At 45.7% G+C, this 17112-nt stretch overlaps 1 protein-coding gene across 1 annotated transcript in view; it reads left to right on the top strand.

Annotated features, from left to right (window-relative positions):
* Positions 1-16467, top strand: part of LOC139059349 (methanethiol oxidase-like) — a 51604-nt gene extending 35137 nt beyond the window's left edge. Inside the window, exons 9-11 of the mRNA XM_070537639.1 lie at positions 1891-1956; positions 8056-8201; positions 15396-16467. Of these exons, the coding sequence (XP_070393740.1) occupies positions 1891-1956; positions 8056-8201; positions 15396-15558 (375 nt within the window). The 3' untranslated portion in view covers positions 15559-16467. The remainder of the gene's footprint in view (positions 1-1890; positions 1957-8055; positions 8202-15395) is intronic.
* Positions 16468-17112: the final 645 nt, after the last annotated feature.

Below are 17112 nucleotides of genomic sequence, written 5' to 3'. Positions count from 1 at the left end.
AATTACCGCATAAGATGAGCATACGAAAAAAAGTAAGCTTAGCATAATAGAAAAATCTGTGCACCCCAATATAGCAGTATGTACAAAATTTTAGGTGACGTACTAGAGAAAACAAATGCGGAAAAAACCAGCAAAACTTTATAATTGCTTCAAAGTAATAAATGGTGCTTTTAAATGCATGTTATCTTGGTTTATAATGTCAGTGCGATGTTCTAGCGCATTGCTTTGCCTTAATTTAGGTCTGATGTAGGCGATGCGCTGGAACCACAGATGTAGATTTCGGTCTACACACTGAATCACAGTGTGGTTGCGTTTGTAGTGGCAAGAAGCAATGTTTTTACAGAAGTGTAAAGGTGGGTGAATGGACGCCGTAATGAGCTTGCGAACTCATTAACGCAGCAGACTCTCCCGTCGCGAAAGGCCTTTAGTATCGCATGTGGTTGGGCTTCGCATTTACAGATGCCTATTCATTCCTAATAGGCATGGCCAACTGTGCGGCGTGCAACTTGTGCGGGTGGGATGACTCTAGAGCAGTGGTGTCACTGCATGTCCTTTGACAAACAACGATGTGCTCTACAAGGTAGAGCCAGCGTGTTAGATAATAGAGCGCTCTCGGAGGAAAAAATCGTGGGACAATGGCTTGTGCATTACGTCATGCAAAAGGCCACAAAAGCGCTTCCGCACTTGAAGGCTACGGGACTACGAACGCTTGCGGCAGCAAATGTTCCTCTGCGAATGTGTCCACAACGACTATTACTTCTCTTTCCTTGCCTATTCCCCTTTCCCCCTTCCCAGGCGTCGGTAGCCAACCCAGCACACCCTTAGTTAACCTCTGTTCCTTTCTTTCCGTTGCTCTCCCATGAACGTAGCAGAAACATTTAACGTATAGAAATTGCATGCACTTCGGAAAGTGCACTCGCGTGAAATGGATTGAGACGTCGTAATCGGCAAAATGCGTCCGTGATCTAGTGGTTAGAGCTATGCTGGGGACCAGGGTTTTGCTGAAACCGACCATTGGAGGTAAATTTTATTTATAGGTCAACTAGTTACATATAGTTTTCTCCCAAGTTGGCCTTAAACTACGAGAAATATACGAACTGCAACGTGGGTATTGCTAAAGCTATTGCTGTAAAATATTTAGTGTAGTATAGTTCACTAACGAAATGTGGAATGGTTCCAATGCACTGCGTTTGCGGAAATATTATTGAAAAACGCGCGTAGAATGCACCGTTTGATCACAGCCGGCATGACCAAGGTGCGAAGAAAGTTTATTTTGCGGTACCATTGATCTCCGTTCTTGCTCACGACTTGCGTGCTTGTACAGTCGAAATCGCACTTGTCCAGAGTGTTCGAGTGACCGGCTGCGGACTGCGCCAGCGTCCGCAGCTGCTGCATGGCGGTAGTTGCAGGGCTGTAAATGTTTGTCCTATAAAATCTATCAACTAGCATGCTTGGTCTCATTGCGATGACGGCCTGTGCTTTTTTTTCTCCAAGATATGGCGGCGAACTCGTTTGTTTGACCACTATGACAAGTGATTCCCACTGTACTTAGAGCGGGGCACTAATCCAAAGCAACTTATTTTCCTCCATCACTTAATTTCGCATGAGCAAAACAGAAATCTAGTTTGTAAATGTAGTTTATATTCAGTTTTTTTAGTGTTATCTTTTTCTTGAAGTCCTGATGTACTTATTGTACTTGCATCGAAGCCATATTTTGAAAAACGAGGGATTCATTTCGTTGTCGCGTACTTTTTCTTGGGTGGATAAAAGAAAATTAGCTGCGTATGTGTGGCACATTGTACCTAACCCAGGACCGTATAATTGGAGAGGGATGTACAATGAGCAAGCTTGAATAACTTCGTAAGTCTGATAGTCACCGTTCTTGCCCAGGTTTTCGCCGGTGGATCTATCTACAGAGGCGGTCCAGTGACTGTACTTCACGACGAGGAACTCAAAGTAAGTCCGGTATTCACTGAGTAATTATTTTGCATTGATAGCAAGGGTGGCAAGACCTAGCGTTCAAGTTCCTGATCAATATCGTGCCCAGTATATAATGGTCTGAAGGAAATTGATAAATGTATCTGGGAAAGGTCAACTGTGATATTGGGTGGAGAGCAAGCATGATTAGTGAACATAATTGCCATAACTGCATGACAGCATTCAGAGCTAGAGTACACGTGTAGTACAGCCGTGACCGTAAGCAAAAGGCCCCAGCGCACACGTGCCGAATTTAATCATTGCGTCGCCTGGCGTGCTGTCACGTGAGCTCGCCTGTCGCCAAGACCCATGCTAGTTTGTGTATGCTCTTCCCATACTACTCTTAAGCAACGTTACACCCTTTTGCCACGAAAATAATCCTCACCTCTCTTGTCCGCATTTCCTTTCGTTAACGCGGCGAGCCCGGTACTTCCCAGTCACGAACGGCATGCCCGTTATCAGCATGACAGAGCATTCTCTACGAGAAATTAGCCAGCGCAGCGTTTTCAAGGAAGGAAACACAAGCAAGACAGATAATTATCGCTGTGGCAAATATACACCACAAAGGGTGCACATTTGCTTAAGAGTGTACCTGCTAGGTTGACCGCTCGCTCTCTCCGATTCATCGCGTTACCTTTGCGCGTGTTCTCCGTGAGATACCGCTTTCCGCTTAGAATGGCTTCGCGTTGAAAGTGTCAAGCCATTGGTGGTGCTGTAAGTGGGAAAAAAAAAGTTGGAGCTTAGGCTTACTAAATGTATTGTTCCTGTTGTGAAGTCAAACATGAAACATGATAAAGGAGCAAAGCCATCTGTCGCTCTGGCTCATCTCTTCCTCTTTTTTGCTGCTCCCCTGTTTCAAGTTCTAGCTTGCACCAGGAAATGTTTCGTAAGCAAGTTAAACCATTCGGCATACCTGCTACCTTCGTGAGTGCTGATCTGAGCCGGGAAATGACGCACGCCGTGACCTTAACGTTGCAACAAACAACACAATACGTTAAGCATGGTATTCTTTAATGAGCTATTCTGTTTATTAAAACGTTTGTCGTTGCAGGAAGGATTCGTTGTCGACGATGATCAGCATAGTTCGTCGCGGTCGAATTGAATGTGATGTCTCACGCGTGCCGGTAGCTATTCGAAGGTGACGTCGTACGTTGCGGAATCAGGCGTTCGAAATAATTACAGAAGTTTCCATTTCCTGAGCGCACAACCTCGCATTGAGTCTAGCTCCTTTTGCGACTCGCGCAGTATACACTTTGAATTAGAAGCGGCACGCGGTAATAGATCAGAAATTCATACTTGCTTTGGAACATATCTCCTTTGAACTTCTGTGGGCGATTGCACATTTCCCTATCAGTGCCATGATAAGAGCTAATGCTATACCAAGTGGAACAGCGCTTCATTGACTCGTTAACTGATGCATTTTATGCGCAGCTGACACAAAATACTAGAACCTAGAATGTGTATCAATTCCGTTCCTTAATTGCCGAAGATGCAATTCCTTCCAGGAACTTCTCCAGCAACAGCCATCAGTCCTCGTATTGAGGCAATAGGTACTTCACCGCTTTGAAGAACATGCTTCCTTTCCATGCAGTACGTTGTTCGGAATCGTACTAAAACACCAGAATGACAACAGCTTTAACATAGCGGCTTGAGTAGTGCCACTGTTCGTGCTTTCCAATTATTCCTGGCGAAGCTTAGCAACAAAATCGGGCTCAACAACGAATGGCCGAGCAAGTTTACCGAGCGCCCCGTCGTAAACTTCTCAGCCTCTTAGCGCGCTGAAAAAAACACCGCGACGGCTTATTGGGTCGATGCATCGTGCAGCAAATATCCGGGGGACGTTTGTGGCCGCTTCATTATGGGCAGATCAATTTGCGGGAGCGTTGTAGGCCCCTCTAATAGAAGTCGTTCATCCAGTGGGTGAGCGGCCGTCCAAGTATCGATATTAGAAGTGTTTTCATATAGGCTTCAGGAAAATAGTGTATGTACACTACTGAGATAAAGCGATGAATTTCTCGGTGCAGCTGGGAAGCGACAGCCACGTACCAGCGCGCATGACTTATAACTCGAACTTGGCTAATTGGAGCCTTGTATAGTTCCCCAACCTCGCTGGTGAGTCACTCGGAACTCACTTATACTGACCCATAATTGCGAGTTAGTTAGGTCTATCTAAGCTGAATCGATGCGTGTATCACTGTTAGTTTCTGACTTTCATCGTGTTAATTTCCGCGAATTCAATTTTAAATCACTTACAGGCATGTTTTATTCCGTAGGACTGCTTGTTGTCACAAGTTCCTCAGAGCCAATTAGACTTGATGATACTGCGTGAGCCCCACTGATTTCGAATAGGCGTCGAAGCCTAAATGACATGTGAATATTAGAGTGCGTTTCATAAATTACGTTAACCTAATGCACGTAACTCTAAATGTAACGCTTTATCAGCTGTGAGAAGAACGCTGATTGCAACCCGCGCAATGTGCCAGGTATCCTATTGCACATATTTTATCTGACCGACATACAATAAAGCAGCAACGGACTGAGCCCTTTCTCTGAGAAACTGACGCCAGGCCATTCTAAGACTTCATTTCCGGGTCCTTTTTGCCACCCTAAATATTAGTACAGGTTGTAAAATTTTTACGGCCACATGGCTATAGCTTCAAGACATTAAATATGTTCCCGCTGTTCACGACCAACATCGCGTCGGTATTCTCATGTCTCTCCATCCCTTTCTTTTTTACTTAATATTTTCTCCAGTGCCTATAGTGGCAGATTAAGGCACACGAACTCTGCTCTACCTGTTTACCTTTCCATAAATTCTACTTTACACTAAATGCCAAATATCCAGATCGGCTGCAACACAAGCCATTTTGATGTTTCGGTGTTAACAGAGAAGTCACTCCTAAGTTCAAGAACATTGCAAACCGTGTATCGCACAATTCTTCCCCGCAGCAGAAACGTTTGTTGTAAAACCCGGGAAACGTGCATTGTCCACATACGCAAGAATACATGATGCATGACAAGATTCCACAAAACACTGCTTCAATTCATACGCAACACAGGCCTCACAGCACACACATAATACACATATACGCACCAAAAATTATGACTTAAGGGCTAGTCTTTATCGCAATGAGAAAAAAAAAAGAATACCTTTGGCCGATAACAACATAGAAAAAAAGCCTCCGAACTGTACGCGACATAACAGCTATACGCCATGATGAAATGAATAGACGTAGTTGGCATAGCGCAAGTGGGTTTGCTGCGGATTGAACTCCGGACCAACTCGGTGCAGGGACGTAATTACACTTACGATCCCATCTGCGAATTTCGAATGCCGTGCGGCCTTAACAGGCGCGATCGGGCACTTCTGCACCGCATTCGGCTAAAATGTCGCAGATACCGGTTACTTCCTATTTAGTACCACTCGAATGATATTGCCACTATGTTTTGCCTGCAACGCCTGGTAAGATGGACATCGCAGATGGACATGCAACCATCGTATTCTCGGCCCTGAAGAAACTTGCCACATTGTGCAAGATAAGAAAGGCTGACAACAGCAAAGTGCGAGGATGCATGGACACATCAGAAGCATTACGTCACTTGTGATGGTGTCGTGTACCAGATTTTCTTATCATGCGGGAACCACTATATCGGTCGGAGCGGCAGAAGCTTAAACGAACGCCTTAAGCAACATGCTCGCGATATCAGATACGAGTGAGGGGCAACACTAGCTTATCACATTTCCTGCGTTTAAAAAAAAAAACGTGGAAGCCGTTCACTGATAAATGTGTTGTCATAGGAAGAAGCAAAGGCAGGGTGGGTACTCGAGAGTTCATTGAAGCTGAAATGATAAGCAGAGCAGGACGCACACGTGTGAACACGCCTATTCTCTGCGATAACGAGCAAGCGTTTCTGAGACGCTGATACCCATCGATTGACTAAGTGATTTCATTGCAGTCCACTGAGTCTGTGCAACGTGTAGTTTCATTCCTTCAATAAGACTCATGCGAGTCGAAAAAAAAATAGGCTGCCGGAGACCAGCTGCCACGCGAACATAAAAATAAATTAAGCGATTAACAAATGTCGAGGAAAAGAATGCAGATATTCCAGAACGCCGTTGGGCGATACGGAGCCACGCTGCGGCACCCTTCTGCGAAAAACTCAAGATGGGTAAGAACGCTTTCACGGCCAGTGTGCAATTGGTGGAAGCATGGCAAGATAGAAACGAAAGGCAGGGCTATGCGAAAAAAGATCTGGTGGAGGGAACCAGGGGTGGAGAGGTAAGAGCGCACTGGTTTCGGCGCTCATGTTCTTGTCGGTTTGCTGGACACGTGTTGACGAGTCCCGCCCAGTGTTCGGGGTCTCGCAGACCAGGGCTCTTGCACTGCTCCGTGTAATTGCCCTGTCAGTGACAGGACCGTGTCAATGCGTTATACCGGAACAGAGGAAACAAGTGCTATGGTTATCGCGTCCTGTAAAGAGTGGTATGTAGGGCCGTTCTTTCATTTGGCTGAAGGCATGGGAGGCACCAACGTAGGGGGCGAGTTTGTGCTGTTTGCAGGCCGGTCTAAAGCGATCGTGTAGCCTGGATTGAGATCTCATAAACTTTTCGTTGCCGTACTTATATAAATCGGTTCTATCGACGCGTTTCACAACGCGTTGTGAAACGCGTCGATCGAACATTTCTGTTGGAATTCTCATATTAGCAACGTCATGCGCCGTCTGAAATGACGACTGAACTGGAACTACTTGTCAGGTTTGACCAATTTTGGCAGAAGTAGGAGTCTGGAAAATGAAACTTCGACGGGAAGTATCTTCGAAGCTAGCTTCCAGTACTCCGAGAACTTCCTCAATAAAATACCGCAATATTTGCGTTTTGGTCAACTTTGTATCATAATTTTTAAAGGACAGCAGCAGTCAAGACGCAAGCTTCTGTCAGGCTGTCCCATTTTCCGATCGGACGTTTAACCAATTTAACGATGTCTCAAACAATCGTAGATGCTCATGTGTGCGCATTATTTTGATAATTGTGTTCAGCTAATATCAAGTGCAACTTTATTTTTTTCCTACGTGGGTTGCCTTCGTCCATCAGCGTTTCGATAGCGTATGTACAAATTATTACGATCATTCCTTCCAAGTCGTGTGGTGTTTTCACGTACACAAGAAAGAGCATGCGGTCAATTTCAGACGGACCTGTGATCGAAGCTCGACTAGCGAAGGGGCGCTAACATGCCTTGTTAGCGCCCCTTCGGTCGACTTGTTAGATAAGGAGACGGCTTTTCTGAATGGTTAAAATTTGGATGTGGCGCCGCTGTGCATGGGTGAAATAGGTACTTGTTTCCCGAAAATAAAGTTGAGGCTAGCGCAGTGTGGTGTCGCCTCCCTTCTGTCCTAGTTTGCTGGTGCTAAATTTGATGTCAATGTCTCCATCTCTGGTTCGCTGCTTCGTAAAAGTGGTATTTGCGTAGCTTTAAATGTGCGCTCGCGGCGATTACTAAGCCTTAGCATCATACGAAAACGACTGCGCGAGTGTCAGCCGCGTGCCTAATTCTTGAGCCGTGAGGGTTCAATCGGTATGCATTGTCCTCACTGTGATCTATATCTAGCAGCAACATGGCACGAGATACGGCGTGCTTTCTACTTTAGTGTCCATCTTCTGAGGACCAGTGTGGAATTTTCGTGGGGAGGCCTGGGGTCGTTTATATTCCCAGTTGATCAATTTCGAAGACACGATCAGTGTCGCGAGATTTCGCATGACTCGATCGCCAGTGAACGTGTCAACATCTGCGGCCGAGAGCGTCTCTCGCACAATGCCTTAGCATGCAGCAGCCTAGGCACAGTACCAGGAACATCGTTGCCCGTAGACGCCGACGCGTGTCCTGGGCCGACCCATGCGAGATCTCGTGAAAGCAGTCGTATCCCTGGAAGTGATCGACTGGGTATACCGCCCTTGACATTGTGATGTCCTTGAACGGTACTGAAACTGTTTTCCTGTCCTTGGTTTGAGTCTCACGATTGGCCGCGGCGAACAAGCGTTCTGGATCCAACACGCATTTCCTGCCTGTTATCCCGTGACAGGAACAGCCCGAGCGGTGCGTGATCAAGGGCAAGGCTGTTCGAGGTGCCGCCCAGATGTTGCAACTCAGCTTGGACGGCAAGAGGCTGTACGCCACAACGTCACTGTACAGCGCCTGGGACAAGCAGTTCTACCCGGAGCTATACGAGTAAGACTGGCTACGTATCGCGGCGTTTTTTTCTGTGGCTTTATTGCGGAGAAAATGAGGTTATTTTGTTGTAAAATCGCTGCATCGCTTTTAGTATTGCTTGCACCTGTTATACATATGTGGCTCGAGCTGCGCGCAGACATAAGACGAATGAAGTTTCTGTAGAAAAATGACTACTGCCTGTGGGTTAAAGGAGGGCTTATAAGGTATTGCGTGTCTAAGTTGAAAATTCTTACCCTGCTCTTGGATTTTCTTGATGCATCATAATAGGTAGGTTTTCCTGGGCCTCTCCAGCAGACATGCTTGCGACTGATTGAATTGTAAATGTACTGTTACACGTCGGTCTAACTGTAAAAATCCTTTGGAAAAAATTGCACATATTTCCTTGCTTGCAACTTTGAGCTGCAATGAAGTCTCCTGAAAGGCTTGAGCAGCTTCGAGTTTTCAGTAGGGCTCCTTTGATGCATAAATTAGCCTAAATACTTTTTACGCGTTGCAGTCATAAAGCCTTCTAACATAAGCTTGCGGGAGGTACTGAATAGTGCTCACTCTGCACCAATGTGTCGATTCTATGAAGCTTAGTTCTGAGCAGCAAAATGTGCGCCGAACCTGATGCAAGGACAGTAAGGCATTGTCGCGATTTTCCTGTTTCTAAAGCTTCATACGGCGCCTGTGTATGCATATATATATAGCAGAAAGTTTTAAAGTCACTTTGTACGTTACCGTAGCTGCAGCCTCTCTGTGGACTGGAGCCCCCGCGGAAATTTTGAGTCTCGTAAAACTGACCACATGCTAATTGCTGATTTCGCGTGAAATCATCCTTAAAGGGACGCTAAAGCGAAACAGTAAATCAGTTTAGACTAATAAAACATTGAGAATCTCGCAGGAAGTCGTCTAAAAATAATAGTGATTATTAGATGGGAAAATCAAGGTCGAAGTATCAGTATTTGAATTTCGCGCGGCAACCCCGAAGCCGGAATGTCGGTGTGACGTCAGGGATTCCAAAGTATTTATTTTTTTCGCATTTGGGCCACGTTGGCTCAGTAAACGTTCCCGAAACTTGCCATGTTTAGTATTCAGTTCCTTTAGAACACAATGTAGTCAGTCTGTACCGCTATATATTTAAGTAGGCCCAAGAATATGCTATCGAAATTCGTGACGTCACAGCGACCAGCTGTGGGAACTTCAAGGAGGCGTCGCTTTCGTTCTTGCGCTTTTTATGGCTTACCAAGAGCCTTATCGGGGTAACAGTGGTGTTTTTGGTGTTTTAGAACGGTAATTTACTGATGCAGAAGAAATTTGTTTCTTCATTGTCCCTTAAACTTGGCTTAGGAATCACATTGAAAGCATGTGGACACGTTTGAAAACCCCTTGGGTTTATAAAGTTGACGCTATCCTCCTGAAGCGTAGCTAATGAGTGGCAGAACGTTCTCGCAATGAGGTGACGAGGAATCAAACATGCTTTTCTCGGTTAATCTTGAAACGGCGAGTTCCGGAACCACTGCAGCGCTTGCTGCTGCTGCAGTATACAAATGCATAGCCCACGCCGTGATCCTCCGTTTTCTGCACTTATTGCCCAATAAAGAACGCAGCCTTAATCTCTGCTTCTGGCGGCCAAGTGATGTTTTGAATTTGCCTTATATTTGGCCTTGCGTTGGCTGTGTCACGACATGTCGCGTTGGCAGGTATAACGGGGTCTCGTCTTTAATTACCTGTGCTGGAAATTCAGCGGACTGCAGCATGGTGGAAAATGGGTCGCCAAACATTTGCCACAGAAATAAGTGCATGGAGGTGCATAAGTGATTGCATAACTTAATAGCATAAACTGCTATTAAGTCAAAAAAATAAAACTGGTCACATCGGTCGCCCTCGAAAGGCACTTACGTCAATTAGCCCAATACGCTTGCTGAGTGCTCAATTTAACAGGGATAAGCGGGCTAGTTGGTGGTCGTTATTGGAATGCATCATGTAACGGCACAAAAACAAGGGACAAAGAAGGAACATACAAGACAGGCGTGCCTGTCTTGTATGTTTCTTCTTTGTCCCTTGTTTTTGTGCGGTTACATGATGCATTCCAATAAGTGCTCAAATCTGGCGTATAGGCCCAGAAAAGGTGCATAGCTCAAGATACAAAGCCATTTTTATCTCTAGGCACGTACTTGTCCCCGCGATTTATCATATTGCGCGCCGAACTATTTGCGGAAAGGAGAGATTGCCATGCACCGCACCGCGTTTCTCAAATTTCCGACGTTGCCCATTGCGTATGTAAGTGAAACCCTGCGGTGGCAACCTACCGCCGGTTGAAACTGGCGAGTTTTGCTTACGGATAAAGCAAAAATATAACCACATGTAGCAGTTGCGATGCATCACTTGCCGTCGCGGGATTACCGCGACGCCATCCCGCCTAAATGGGCTTCCATGCGGATGTAACAACCGCGCAACGTGCAGCTTAAATGCAGCTCAGAATTGACGAATATATGCGTTCGTCCCAGTTGCCGTTTATGGCTTGTGGGTATCGCTAACGCCCCCAAGATAGCCACTCGCCAAAAATACGTTTGGCAGAATTCGTAGAAACAAGGGCGAAGATAAGACAGGACAGCTGCGAAAGAAAGTTACTTCTTCCGCGCTAAAATAAATATGTGATGTAGTCAGCCTGTAATCAACATTCTTGCATGTTCAAACTTTCGCTTCCTAATTTATGCTGCCGAATGGCCCAGGAATGTAATAGGAGGCCCTCTAAGAACCTCAACCACCCAACTTCATCTTGCGCGAAACTATTCACCTAAAGGCGCACTATACTGAGAGCAGATGCTCTTTCAAGAATTCCGCAACACTAGCGCAAATGTACCCGAAGTTTTCTCTTCTTAACTACATACTGGGACGCATGAACGTTGAGAATAGCCTACTCACATAGGTTCTTCTCTCAACCCTTCTTCCCACTCGCTTTGTGCAGCTCGGCCAACTATCAAGCCACTGCCCACGTCTTTTCTCTTTTACTGCTACCTTTACTGATGTCCTGCACATCCGCAGTCTACTGGAACAAACTTTATAGAGTGGCTTTGCGGAAGTACAGACTTTGCTTCGGATTTTGTCTACCTTTCGGCTCGCGGTATGCAAGTCTGAATCGCCGCGGAGAAATGACTGTGCTTTGCAATTCCTCTCGCATAGGGGCTACTACGCCTTTCAGCGTCGCGAAAGATGGTTGCTTAGAAAAATCCTTTCGCGACCAGGAACTTCGGCGCAAAGGAGGTCTTTCAGCGACAACTAATCCGGGCTCTTACTCACTGTCCCACCGCTCACGACACTGAAGCTCTACGCTCCTCGTTCGAGTCCGTGCGCCTACGCACAGCTCTTACTGTGGAAAGTTGAAGCGGAAACTTATGATTTTTTGTTTCTGCGTTCGCTTATTTCCTACTGAGTGGGAGAAGGGCTCTGCGTTTTGCGCCGGCGGCGGTATAGTTTCGCTGAAGCCTCTGGAAGTTCGTGATGGCGTTATAGCTCTTGCATTATGACCTTTTACTCGGATCAAATAAAGCCGAAGTCTCGCTAAGGAACTACGAATAGGTTTCGTTTCGTGAATGAATCCCTTTTCATAAGAAACCAACACCAAAAACTTCTAAGAAAGGTTATTTGGCAAGTGTCGCTTAGCCAAGTGCCTTTATTCTTTGTGCACCGTTAGATTCGACATCGATCAGAGAACCTTTTGCTATAAGAGCGCGGACTGTGGTCCCGTGAAAAGCATCGAGTGTGAAAAGCTGCCAACAAGCATCGTCACAACCATATCGAGGAAAGGACGATAAGGACCGGAAAAACGCAGAACATTTCCTGCTATTTTTTATAGGAATGTACTTGAGGAAAAAGATAAATAAAAGTGCACGAAAAGGCAACTTCGTTCTTGTGGACGCCGAATCCGAATCTTTCGCATTGCACGTGCACCGCTTTACCACATTCAGCTACCGCGGTGGTAGACCCCTTGTCAAAATGTTTGGATATTTGTGTACGTGTGTCATATATCTATGACTGTGGGAGTATTGCACAGCGCTGATAATGGCCCTCGGTGCAGACGTGGAACATGCTTCCATTCAATCGCAGGAGTCGCTTACAGTGGGTGCGATTAGCAGCAAGCAAGTGGAAGTGGTCTGTTCGTTATTTGTGCATTTCAATTAAAGACGAGTAACCTCCGCTATAAGCTTTCCTATAGGCTACATTGTCGGTTTGCTTCATAGCTGTAACCATAACAAAATTGAGGTCCTAGGTTCCCTCATTTTTTAAGGTCACCAGCATCGTAAATAGTCTTGTTGCGGTGTCTCCACAATTGAGAGCGACCGGTTCCGATCTTGATCCCTTTCTAAATCGCGCGACTCACGCATTAGGTGGTGATCAGGCCAGTATACTGTTTCGGCAGTTGGGTGGTCGACGTACCTCGACGCTATTATGAATATCTGCACTCATAAGTATGCCACGTGTGTTACAAACATATATTTTGCGTTTGGGTATAGTTTCCGCAAACGCATAGTTTGTGGAAACTCATGAGCAAATGGAGCTTTAGCACCGAAGCAGCTAGTGTACTTTGTTCTAAAAGTCGCTAGAAATGGCACGACATTCGCTGGATTTGTGGAGAGTTCATTTTTCTTGTGAATGGTATGGTAAAACTTTATTGAAGTCCTGCAGTTGCTTGTGAATAGCTAACATTATTCCAACTATTTGGCGCTTTCGATTAACTTTTAAATCCGTCTTGTTTCGCCTGTCCGCCTGTTTCCTTTCCTTCATGTTTATCCGTCTTTCATTTCTCGCTTTCATTTCCTGTTCTTTCTTTGCGTTTTTTTGTTTGTGCAACCAGCAACAGCGTTTTCTCTGCCTCCAGTTTGCTTCATTTCTTGCTTCACGTTCCTCTTTCCCTGCGCATTACCTAAGCGAGTCTCAGTATCCAGATATTACCAGCATTCCGACACCGGTTTCTACAACTGCATCCTTATCGCAAGGCCGTGTAAACAGCGTGAGTAGTGCCAGCCCGCAGCACAAGGCCCCTGAGAGTATATGGTTGCTATCCATACGAGGCGCTGATATCCCGGAGGGGTGGCCTCGTACTGTGTTTGCTTATACATACCTTCGGGCCGTCATATTTGTTGCTAAGAACTACGGCTTCACTCCGCGGTCGTTTGAAGTGAGCCCGATCGGCCGAGCTTTGCGTGAAACCCGCCGTCCCGTAAGGTAATTCAATGCGTGCAGCAAACGACGCCCAGTCAAACGGGGCGAGAGAATTCGTCGGCTAGTGGTCCGTCCGCTCACCAAGCCCCGAGGGCTTTCTGCGGGATGAATACTTCGCCCGTTCATTTGACACTGGATGTTCGCGCCTCTCCTGGCTTTCTCAAAGTGGCGTGTCTGTTCCGAGTTTTTAGTACAACGTGCTTCTACGGAAGCGCTCGCGTTTCTTTTTTTCCTTACATCACGGTCATTCAGACAGTTGCATCCCCCTCCCCACTCTGCTCGGCGCCCTTTCCTTCCAAACACGATTTTATTCGTAAAGCAGAAGACTCGCATGAAATCAACTGGAGTAAGACAAGTCTTTTGCCAACGAGACAATAATCTTCCACATTAGTCTCAGTGCTACAGAAACATCAAGCAACCTGCTTCAATTGTAGGTTTCCTAAACATGTTTGAATTCCTTACGTTATTGCAACATTAATGCAACGTCTCGATCGCTTCTTAAGCGAATGCCTGTGCTGAATGTAGCTAGTGCTATTCAGACACAAACAGCGAGAAGTGCACATAGTTCATAGGCTTCGATTAGGCACTGCCTATACTAAAAGCTTCCTATATAGGATAGGAAAAAACCAAGTGCTACAGGATCATGTGAAGAGGCTGAAGAAAACATAGAACAACTTCTTCTTCCTCTAAAAATAACAACGCTCCCCGCAAGAACCTCTAGAAAAAACTGCACGACTTGGTTAGACGGCCGCTATCCTTGGGAAAAATTTTAGGTCCATGGCCAGCAGAAAAACGTCGAACCATTGCTGCTCGCGCCTTAGTACAATTTTTTGATGAATCAAAAATATCACAAAAATAAGTCGTACAATAGTTATCGCTCGCATTGTTAACAAGCACCATTAATTACATGTTAATTCTGTCTTCGCGTTCATGCAGCATGTGTATTGCATTTAGAGTGCGGCATTCAAGTGCTCAACATCTATTTGAACATCTTGATCTTGTGAAAATTTAAGCTGTGCAAATTCATGTGTTGCGTGTGAACATTGCGGCTTTAGTGTCTATGCCACGTGAACTCTTCTGTTGCGCGAACAGTTATATTGCAATACTGAGACTTAGTGCGTGAATGTTCGTTCATGTCCTTTTTTTTTGTCCAGTTTGGTGATTGTTAACTTTACGACTATAACTATCAGGTAAGAGAAGAGTAGCCGGCGCCACACATAGGCACCAACCTATCCTCAAATAGATTTAATAAAGTGCACGCGCGAATACTTGTGATAATTTCCCGCGATCTAAAACTCAATTTATTTCTGCGTTGGCTTACTGAAGAAAGGCTGCTTTTTAGGCTTTCTTCTTGCTTTCTCGCTTCTAAACCATCGACTGATTTATTCCAGGCATCACAGCTATTTGGTAGTATTTCCAATTCGCACAAGACCGTGCCTAACTGTCAACGTTCCGGTCTGCCGCCTGTAGCGGCGGAGCTGAAATGCGTTGATTTCGTTCATTAATCAACGAAGAGCTCCCAAACACGCTGTTCTTTTTTTTGTCGACTTCGCGAAAAAAAGAAGCTGCCGAATGCTGACGCTTGGGAAGATACTGTTCCGCCATTTGCAGAGTGTAGACGACGAGCTGTGCCACTGAGCAAGAGCCGTAACAGTTGTGCCTTCACAGCTGGCCTTTTTAACGCCGTGAAGCCTAGTTTCCCACTAAGGAATATTAAAGCAACTTATTCACCTTCCTCAATTGTCAGAGTGCATTTATACCGAAAATAACGAAACGGTTTCCAAGAAAAAATGTGGTAAATACTTGAGAATAGTTCGGCGAACCAGTCATTAAATGGGAAAACCAGCCCCGGCGTATAAAAAAAAAAATCTGCATAATTTCGGTATATAAAAGTGTAGCGAGAAATGATACGTTGAGCATTGTCGGGTTTACTAACTCGGGATGCTCGTACTCGGGTCAAGCCTGCTTTTCTGCAACGGTGCGCAGGAAGGGAGCCATGATGCTACGCGTGGACGTGGACAACAAAAATGGAGGCCTCTGCATCGACCGCGAGTTCCTGGTCGATTTTGGCGAAGAGCCCGAAGGACCCGTGTTGGCCCACGAGATGCGCTTCCCGGGCGGAGACTCCACCTCGGACATCTGGCTCTGAGGATGCGGATGACGCTGGCAAGCGGCCGAACCCTTCGATCCAGTCCTTTCGCCCGCGCGACTTCGATCCGTTTGTTTCGATTGAAGCCACCGGCGGCATTGCTTAGCGTGGACAGTTACATACAAAAGTAGTTGTTTCAAGAAATAACTCGTTTATATACATTCCGATACTTCCTGGACATTTGTTCTACATCGTGGCTAAAACAACCACTGATATGACTCGCAACGCAGATCCCTTTTAGTAAAGCAGCAATTCTGTCGGACCTTTCGAAAAGTGAAAAGCTGGCTTTCTCGCAATGCGCAACTCTGATGTGACGACCAGTACTTTCATTATGGGGCATCCGGTGTATTGCTAGTGTTCTTGTGCTATGGGATATCGTTTGGAAGTGCAATTGTAAGCACGTTCTTGCCGGAAATTCAGCGTCTTGAACAGTGTCAGAGCCGTCAAAATTTTTGTGAGTGTGCGTTGCGAGAAAGCTAACTTGCATCTTTTGAAGGTTTATTATGGCTGTTAAAATGAGCTCTGGAGTACCGTGTTCTCCAAAATTTGAGCATGTTGTACATTGCGTCGCTTGCGACGGTTTCGTTATTCACAAACGTTCACGCAAGCCATTAGTACTCTCCTATGAAATCTCTTATCTGTTGAAGCCGAATTTGCAAATTTTTATTTAAAGGTGCCAATAAACAAATTGACGTTGCCGTTTAGACATGGTTTTCTGCATACACGGTTGTTACCAGGTGGTTCAGTTGGTGAGGTACTATATACTGTACTACATACTTGTGCATTAGGTTCAATTTCCGGACTTCTCCGGCAGGGTAGCATTGAATTCTTTTTGAGTGAGTTTCTTTGGAGTTCTGCTTATTGCAGGTATTGTTGTGCGTGCCCGGAGAATTAAACTGTTACGATTGATTCTCATGTTGCTTATTTACTTCCGTTCAATAAAAGACAAGGAACTTCACGTACAGGTTAGCGGCACCTCGCCGAAAGGAAAACACTATTGTTTGTTTATTGTACACCAATAGCTTCCTTTTAAAGGAAACATAAGCTTTAAACGCGCGAACTACTAAAACATCTGTATTTAGCGTCGCGGAAGAATGGCCGCTCGCAATGTGGAATGTGACAGTACTCGGCGCACTCAACATCGCTGCGTCTACTTCCCTCTCTGCGTTGCTCCGTTCTCGCAGTTTCGCTAGAAGGGTGAAACATTGATGGCTATGGCAAATTATTGGGAAACTACACGAAGTAAGGGTCTTAGTTTATTGGTCGTACAAACTGCGGTGAACATTCGCTCGCTAATTAGTAAGCATGATGTCACGCGCGCACAGGCGAACATGAACAGATCGCACTCGATGACTGTGAATACACGCTGTCACAAAGCTAGTGAGATCAACAGCGCAAAAGAGAACGGTTCATGCTGCCTCTATCTTCAACGATTCTCCGAAACTTGAGATTACGTGTCCTCCGAGGCTAGGGCGCGCGTGCATTCTCGACTTGCCTGTGCTTTGCACCCGCTGCAGATGAACTCCAAGGCAGGGTGCTCAGCCCGGCAGAGAG

This window comes from Dermacentor albipictus, chromosome 4, assembly GCF_038994185.2.
Source record: "Dermacentor albipictus isolate Rhodes 1998 colony chromosome 4, USDA_Dalb.pri_finalv2, whole genome shotgun sequence".
Classification (NCBI taxonomy): domain Eukaryota; kingdom Metazoa; phylum Arthropoda; class Arachnida; order Ixodida; family Ixodidae; genus Dermacentor; species Dermacentor albipictus.
This window is presented reverse-complemented; position numbering and strand designations above follow the sequence as displayed.